This window comes from Dendrobium catenatum, unplaced genomic scaffold, assembly GCF_001605985.2.
Source record: "Dendrobium catenatum unplaced genomic scaffold, ASM160598v2 fragScaff_scaffold_908, whole genome shotgun sequence".
NCBI classification, from domain to species: Eukaryota; Viridiplantae; Streptophyta; class Magnoliopsida; order Asparagales; family Orchidaceae; genus Dendrobium; species Dendrobium catenatum.
In genome coordinates, this window is record NW_021319370.1 from 465,988 (window position 1) to 474,797 (window position 8,810).

Below are 8,810 nucleotides of genomic sequence, written 5' to 3' on the forward strand. Positions count from 1 at the left end.
ATAAATCTTCAATTTATGAGCTTAAGACACTCTACTAGATATTAATGAGCTGACATCTATGATGCACGGACACGGACATAGCGACACGAGACACGGCTTTTTTTGAAAATATAGGACACGGGTACGGCGCTGACACGGCAATACATTTTTTTATATATTCTATATATATTAATGTAATATCATATTAAAAATGACAAATAATAATAAAGAGCCATTGGGGAGCATGCAGTGAGTGCAGAACTACCAGCTACTATGACGGAGGATTTAGAAGTGGTTGTAGAACCACTAGAGCTTGCAGGAGTCCGACCAGATAAAATGGGCAACAAAGAAGTGCTGCTAAAATGGAGAGGCCTTCCAGATTTCGACGCTACATGGGAGCCTTTTAAAAGAGTGAAGGAGCAATTCCCTTCTTTTCACCTTGAGGACAAGGTGAGTTTTTGGGAGGGGAGTAATGTTACGCATGAACCGGCCCAAGAGGGGCCGGCTAGACCCGGTTCAGCCCGAGTCTACATTAGGCGGGGGCGGAAACGCCCAGAGGAGGGGGCGGACAAGGTGGACCCCACTTGGGGCTGATTTAATTATGTGGGAGGGAAATTTTTAAATGCAAAGGGTTGTTTAGGTAATTTGTAGGAATCCTTGATTGTTAATTAGGAGGATTAGGAGGGAGAGGGGCTCATCTTGAATTTGAATCATTTTTGAGATCTAGGGTTTGTGTGAGGAGTGTCGGACGAGTGTCGTGTCATACACGGTGTCGGACACTGCACGCCTCTTTGAGGAGAAGTGTTGGTGCATCATAGGCTGACATCTAGTAGAAGATATTAAAGCTTACTGAAAATAAAATCCAACTTGATTTGACCCCCCGTTGCCTACATCAACCAACCTTGGAGACGGTCGGGTTCGTGGTTCTTATTTTCTATCTCTTTCTTTCCCTCCTCCCACCACCACCATCTGGCCACACTACCTCCATCCCTAACCTAATCGTCGGCCTTCCTTGTTTTTCCCACCCGACGGCTAAATCCAGCCACCCCACCACCCATGACCCCTCCACCTTGTCGCCGGCCCTTCTTTGGCCCCCCTCCCAACTCCCCTTTGTTATTAAAGCTTTCCTAATTTAGTTTTCTTAATTTAGGCAATGCAATTAAAGGCAAATTCAAATTTATTTGAATTTGAAATTATTTCCTAAATTAGAAATCCTAATTTTGGAAACTTTCCAAATCATAGCTTTTGAATTTTAAATTAATTTGGGATGAGATATTTCTTCCCAAATTTAATTTATTAATTTAAGGAAGCCTTGATTGCCTCATTAAAGCCCACCTCTCCCTATTGTCGCCGGCCCCACTAGTTTCCCCTTGGGGATTTCTTTCCAAAACCCCATTGGCTCTTTTGGAAAGAATTCAAACACCTCCTCATCTCCTTTGGCCGAATTTTGCTAAAGCTCATACTCCTAATTTATTTCTCAAAATCAAATAATTGATTTAGGAAATAAATCCCCACCTTCTCTCTCAAGTTGCCGCCGCCCCCTCCTCCCTTCTCTCTCTCTCTCTCTCTCTCTCTCTCTCTCTCTCTCATTAACGCTCCTCGCCCAATTTAGGGAGATTAATTTCCCCTCCTAATTTTTGCCCCTCCCCCCCCCCCCCCCCCCTTACTTTCAAAATCTGAAATTTATTTCAGATTTTTGAAATTAGAGCGCTCCATCAATCTCACCCTACTCCACGTGTGGTTCTCCTTCCGTGGCCGGCCTTCTCCTACTTGAATTGTTGAAGGAAGCCCCCTTCTTTCTTGAAGGTTTCTTCAATGCGACAAAGGATCAATATATTCAACACTTCGACGCTTGGAAGAGATCTCTTCTCCTCCAATTGAACCTTCACAAGAAACTACGTCAAACTTTGTCAACACATCGCCTACTTGTCTCCGGGTTTTGATAAGGGTGAACTTCTTCCCCTTGTTATTTTACTTCTCTAATTCCCCTAATCTTGTAGGTGATGGAGATTCACAAGGAACCGAACTTCACCTTTGCCTAAGCTTAGTAAACGTAGGATTGAGTGCACTTTATTGGCTTCTAATCTTATTGTTAGATTAGGGATTTCTGTTGAAGGCTATTCTATTTGCATGACTTGATTTTCTATGTTGTTTTGATAATCCAAATGCTTAGTATGCAACTTAGCCTAAACGGAAGTGACCACTCTTATATTTTATTTGTTCGTTTAATTTGCTAATAGTTTTAATCGTAATTGCTCTTACCAAGAAATCGTGCAAATTCTTTTAGATTCATTTTAAGCATTTAGTTATACATCACTGGCGGTTTAATGGAGTAGGAAGGGAGGGGACGAGAAAGAAAAGATGACGAACCCGGATGTTTCTTGCGGCTAGTGGGTGATCTAATTCCCTCACCTAGGAATTTTTCTCCAAGAACTCTAAGGTCTCACAAAAACACATGGTTGCTGAAATTTTCATAATAAACATTTATTACCTATCCAAAGAGGAAGAGGGGATATAAATAGCTAGGGTTTACAATGAACAATAAAAAAAGACACATATGCCCCTAAGGGTCACAAACAAAATTCCCTCAAGTGAGGGTAGAAACGAAAAATGCATAAAATAAATAAAATACATATGATAACTCAAAAATAAATCGGTGCGATTGTGGCCGTAGATCGTCGGCCCCGCCTCTGGTAAACTCTCCAAAGCCTGATGTCCTCATCACCACTAGCCCACATGCTGAGTGGTTGCAATCACTTTTTCACATCTGAATCAAGACATCATGGCCTTGACATCCCTTCTTTTTAGACCGTACTCTTAAAAACTCTACCTATATCCTTGAGAGAAAGCTGGACTTGAGTGAATTTTTTTTTTTAGCATGCAAAAATTTTGTCAAAATATTGTCATGGAGTAAAACTTCCTAGTGTTAATTCAATTTTTAATAAGCTGCTTCACCAGATAAACAGTAAAGGGACAAGTAGTGGAAGTTCCCAAGAAACATAATGAAGCAGATTTTCACAAACAAAAAAACCTGCGTAAACAACAGAAATTATGAGGGAAAGTTTATAATTTATCCGTAGGACTTGCAACAGAGGTGCAAGCTTAAAATTTACCTATCAATGATTTTTAGACGTCCTTCAGGTAACCATAGACCAATATCTCCAGTATGCAGCCATCCATCTTCATCAACAACCTCCTTCCTGTACATCGTTCAAGGTTTCAAATCATCAACTAAATTTGAGGTAAATTCAAAAGAATTACTGAGAAAAAGCAATTACGTCTGCACATCATCTTTGTAGTAGCCTAGAAATACTATAGGTCCTCTAACACAGATTTCTCCACGAGGATATGGATGGTCTTCAGAGGTGTAGTTCATCTCAGGAACATCAACAAGCTTGATTTCTGGATGTATAAAAAGCAAGATTAATATAAGAGGACAATTTGATATATAGAAGCCATAACAGCAAAGAGAGAGCATAAAAAAATTTGCATTCCTCTTTAAAAGCTATGTAATTTGAAATTATGACCAACTGAAATATTCCTGACAGATAGATCTAAATGGAAAAGTAACCAAATGGAAGTAAACCAACACAAACTGACAAGCGAAATAACTTCACTGTCAATTCAGAAACGAACTTTTTTTTAATAGATTTAAATGAGAATTTGAATTTTAACAAGACACAATGGAGAAAAAGGCTTCGTGTAGCCGATCCCACTAACTTGGTTAAAAAGGCTTCGTGTCGCCGATCCCACGTAGTTGGTTAAAAGCTTGATGTTGTTGTTGTTGTCAATTTATATTGTATATAATACAAGAAAAATATATTGTATTATAAGAGATAGGAACAAATAGGATTACCGGCATTTCAGTTTTCTAATCAATCCTGCGAAGGATGACATATTTCAAACGCAATAAAATAGACGCTGATAAATCTCTGAAAAGGCAAATTCTTACACTTAACAGCTATAGAGTTAACTACCAACAAGATTTGGCAAAATAAATTTAGATTTGTAGTAATTTTGGACCCAATAAGAACTGCAAACAGCAGCCTTGCCATGGATTGGAAGATATCATGGCTGCTAGATTTCTGAAATCATATCTGGAAGGTGATGAAAAGGCGGACAGCAATCAAGATGTTAAAAGAAACCAATAGGAATTAGGAACCTATTCTGAAATAGTACATAAAGAGGACAACAATCTAACCCAGCTTGGCATGACAATCCAGCGAGCTGGACCCTGCCGGTTTCTTGCAGTGATTCCCTACTTTATCTCCCAGTTCATTCCAACAAAGAACCACCACACGCTAAATCAAAGACCCTGATTTCCTAGTTACATATTTGCAAAGAAAGAAGAAGATTGTTCTGTGTTTACATCCCAATATTTGTGCCAACTGTTTTTCCATTTTTCCACTCATGGACGTTCAGGCGTTCACACTTTCCCGCCTTTTGCCCACTATTTGGGCTGTGTATTCTCTATGTATTATGTAATTTGAATTGTGATGTAGACAAAGGGGGGTCAACTCATGTAAAAAATAATTAGATTTTTGACTTCCCTTGAGTCTACTAGCTCAAATAAATTTGAGCTGAAATTTTAGCTCATTTATGAGCTGGTCTTTAATTCACTTATTGAACTAAGGGTTAGCTCATTATTAGCTAAGCTTTAGCTCATATTTATCTTTTATTTAATGCACTTTTATTATAGTTTTTAATGTTTAAAGTTATGTTGCCTCTTGGGTTCCAAAAGGGCTTTTGGAATTCCAAGATTGATGTTTTATTTTCCCATGTGTGGCTCCTTGAATTCCACCATGATTTTTAATGCATTTGCCACCTTGGATTCCGGCCGGCTGCTAGTTTTCCGTGCCTGGGCTCTTTCCCGTGGCCGTGGCTCTTTGGTTCTGTGCGGCTTCCTCGTCTCCCGTGGCTGACTCTTCGGTTCCTTGGCTTGGGTGTGTTTTTTCGTGCAAAGCAATTAAGTGTTTTAATGCTATGTGCTGTTTAGGTTCTTGGGATAATTAATGTTAGTGTCTCTTTGTATTCCCTTTCATACCTATATATATGGGGGATTTATAATGTTTGAAGTAAGTGAATTATATGTAATTTTTGGAAAACTATAACCTGCGGGTTTGCTTGGATAAGCTAGCGAGCTTTGTCCGTCTTCTTTCTCATCCCTTCCGGAAATCCTGCGGGCTCTTTCCAACCTTTCTTCTCGGGCTTCTAACCTCTTTCGTCTCTCCGCAAGTGACCACCTCACCTGTATCCCTCTTCTAAATGTGAAGCAACTATAGGGTGTCTTTTGATTTCGAGTCAGGATTTGTAATCCGTCGTCGTGTATTTTTTTAATTTCTATTTTAGTTTTATTTGAAATGTAAAAGTTTGCTCGTCCTACTTCTCATTCTTAATCATTTCGTTGGAAGTGTTTGTTTTGTCGGTGTCAATTTCTTTTGTGATAAAAAAATATAGGGTCCCCTATATTTTTTGATTGCATCAAATTGCCATTTCCTCAATCTTTTATATCCCTCATAATTCTCTAGTTCTTCTCTCAGTTCATCTTCCATCATGGTCGTGAAGATGGTTAAACACGGAACAACTTCTGATATAAGTTTCTCCTCTGACGCCACCTACAGCTGTGAAACAATTCCTTAAAGCAACTTCACCAGTTAAGAAAGCTCTCATATCTGTTTGTTATTATTAGAAGCTCAATAGGAAAAGCAACCTTCAGTAGACCCAGCCTGTCATAAAGTTTATAATGCGCCAAGACCCAAACCAGCCCTTTGGTAGGGTGGAACCAAGGGCGGTAAAGGGGGTGATTTTGGGCCCCGTTGTGGGGCCAAGGCAAGCTATTATTCTTCAGGGGGTGGGCTGGTTAGGAAGGTTTCCTAATTGTGTTTTTAGTGAGAAACTGAATGAAACTAGGTCTAAGTATTCTACTTATGATTTAGAGTTCTACGCTATTGTGCAAGCTTTAAAATTCTGGAGATGTTACTGGATTCAACGAGAATATGTTTTAAATACTGATCATGAAGCACTTCGTTTTTTGGGCTCTCAAAAAAATTTGAATAAGAGGCATGCCAAATGGGTTTCATTTTTGCAAGAATATACTTTTCATATCAAACATAAAACTGGTGTTTTGAATAAAGTTGCTAATGCTTTAAGTCGGAGGTCTCACTTGTTAATAACTATTTACCCGACTGTTACTTCTTTTGAGTTTTTGAAAGAAACTTATGCCAGTGATTCTGACTTTAAAGACATTTGGGAATTGGGAAGTCTGTCTTTCTTCAGGAACTCATCCATCGGGTCAATACATTATTCAGCAAGGGTTTTTGTTTAAAGGTTCTAGACTTTGCATTTCAAATAATTCCTTAAGAGAACAGTTAGTGCATGAACTTCATAGTGGGGCTTTGAGTGGACATTTTGGTCAAGAGAAAACTATTGTTATGGTAGAAGAAAAATATTTATGGCCTCATATGAGAAAACAAATTGCTAAATTAGTGAAACAATGTAAAATCTATCAAGCTTTTAAAGGAACATCACAGAATACTGGTTTATACACTCCTCTCCCAATTCCAAATAAACCTTAGGAGGATATTTCTATGGATTTTGTTCTTGGTCTTCCGGTTACTCCTAGAAAGCATGATTCTGTTTTTGTTGTTGTTGATCGTTTTAGTAAAATGACTCATTTCATCCCTTGCAAAAAAACTTCGGATGCTTCACATGTGGCTGATTTATTTTTTAAAGAAATTGTTCGTCTTCATGGTGTCCCTCGTACATTTACTTCTGATCGGGATACTAGATTTTTAAGTCACTTTTGGAGAACTCTATGGGCTAAATTAGGCACTTCTCTTCAAGTTAGTAGTGCTTATCATCCTCAAACCGATGGACAAACTGAAGTTGTCAATCGAAGTTTGGGAAACCTTTTGAGATGTCTTGCTGGTGAGAAACCTTTTCAATGGGATTTAATTCTTCCCCAAGCTGAATTTGCATATAATAATTCTGTTGATAGAACTTCTGGAAAAACTCCCTTTGAAATTTTATATGGTCAGTCTATTCCACATATTTTGGATAGGAATGATTTGTCTTTACCTAACAAAGTAAGTGCTGAAGCTTTAGAATCTTTTGACCATATCAAATCAGTCCAAGAGCAAGTTCTTGAAAAACTCCATATAACTAATGTCAAATACAAAGCGGCTACAGATAAACATCGAAGAGGGGTAATTTTTAAAGAATGTGACATGGTAATGGCTTACTTTCGTTGGCAACGATTTCCGGTTGGAACTTTTGGTAAACTAAGCAGAAAAAAATTCGGACCTTTCCAAATTATCTGAAAGCTGGGCACAAATGCATACCTCTTGGATCTACCTATTACTGTTGGAACTTCTCCTATATTTAATGTTTCTGACCTTTCTTTATATGAAGGAGATATAGGTGACTCTGTGGATGTTGAAACTTTACCACTTTTCTCAAAAGGCTTACGAGAGGTAGAAGAAGGAATGGACAAAGCTCTCAAGTTTTTGATCACATAGGAACATGTGATACTGAAGCTTGTATAAACGATCTTGAAGTGAGTCGGTAGAATCTCCTTCTGTAGGTAACCATCTGTCCAATAGAAGTGGGACATCAGGATTATGTTGATCGCTTTCTTTCTTGAATGTAGCCATATTTTGGGTATTTTCCATTTTTTGACAGACTAAAAAAAAGACTCAAAAAATTCAGCCTAAACTTAGACTCAAATTAAGACTCTTTAACAAACTCGACAAAACAAAATTTGACAACAAAACTTTGACAAACTACCACTTGACGACTAAAACAAATTTGACAAACCACAAACCTAGGACTTCCTAACTTGCTCTGATACCAAATAATGCAATCAAAAAATATAGGGGGGCCCTATATTTTTTTATCACAAAAAATATAGAAAGAAATTATCTTTCTACGACGACAAAGAACACGACGAAGAAGAAAAACTAGAATGAGGACAAACTAACTCTTATATTTCAAATTAAAGAAATATAAAGAAATTAAAAAAAACAAAACTTGACTCGATCAAAGACACCCTAAAATTGCTTCACTTGAGAAGAGGGATACAGGTGGAGTGGCACTTGCGGGAGAGATGAAAGAGGTTAGAAGCCCGAGAAGAAAGGTTGGAAAGAGCCCGCAGGATTTCCGGAGGGGATGAGAAAGAATGGTGGAAAGAGCCCGCATGATTTCCAAGCAAACCCGCAGGTTATAACTTTTCCAAAAATAACATCACATTCAACTTTTTAAAACATTACAATACCCCCATATATATAGGTATGAAAGGGGAGGACCAAAAGACACTAACATTAAATTCTCATAGGAATTCTAAACATCACAACATACACATAATTACTTTGCACGAAAAAACACATCCCAACCCAAGAACCGAAGTGGCGGCTGCGGGAACCAAGGAGGCCGAGCGGGAACCAAGGGGGCACGGTCACAGGAGGGAGCACAGGCATGGGAAACCAACAGCCGGCCGGAATCCAAGGGGGCAAAAGAAAATAAAGCCATGGTGGAATTCAAGGAGCCACACATGGGAAGACTAAACAACTATCTTGGGTTCCAAAAGCTCTTTTTGGAAACCCAAGAGACAACTTTTAAGACAGTAAAAACTATAATAAAAGTGCATTTAAATAAAAGATAAATATGAGCTAAAATCATAGCTAATAATGAGCTATCTTTTAGTTCCATTTAATGAACTAAAATCCAGCTCATAAATGAGCTAAAATTCCAGCTCAATTAGTAGACTCAAGGGAAGCCAAAATTCATATTATTTTGGACAAGAGTTGACCCCCCCCCCCCCTTTGTCTACATCA

At 38.4% G+C, this 8,810-nt stretch overlaps 1 protein-coding gene across 4 annotated transcripts in view; it reads right to left on the reverse strand.

The window, feature by feature from the left end:
• The window catches only part of LOC110112749 (long chain acyl-CoA synthetase 6, peroxisomal), a 72,683-nt gene that overhangs the window by 16,609 nt on the left and 47,264 nt on the right, over positions 1-8,810 (reverse strand). For all 4 annotated transcript variants that reach the window (XM_028697282.1, XM_020845066.2, XM_028697281.1 and 1 more), the window contains exons 17-18: positions 3,258-3,381; positions 3,093-3,179 (exon numbers count right to left, since the gene is read on the reverse strand). In XM_028697282.1, coding sequence (XP_028553115.1) covers positions 3,093-3,179; positions 3,258-3,381 — 211 coding nt within the window. The remainder of the gene's footprint in view (positions 1-3,092; positions 3,180-3,257; positions 3,382-8,810) is intronic.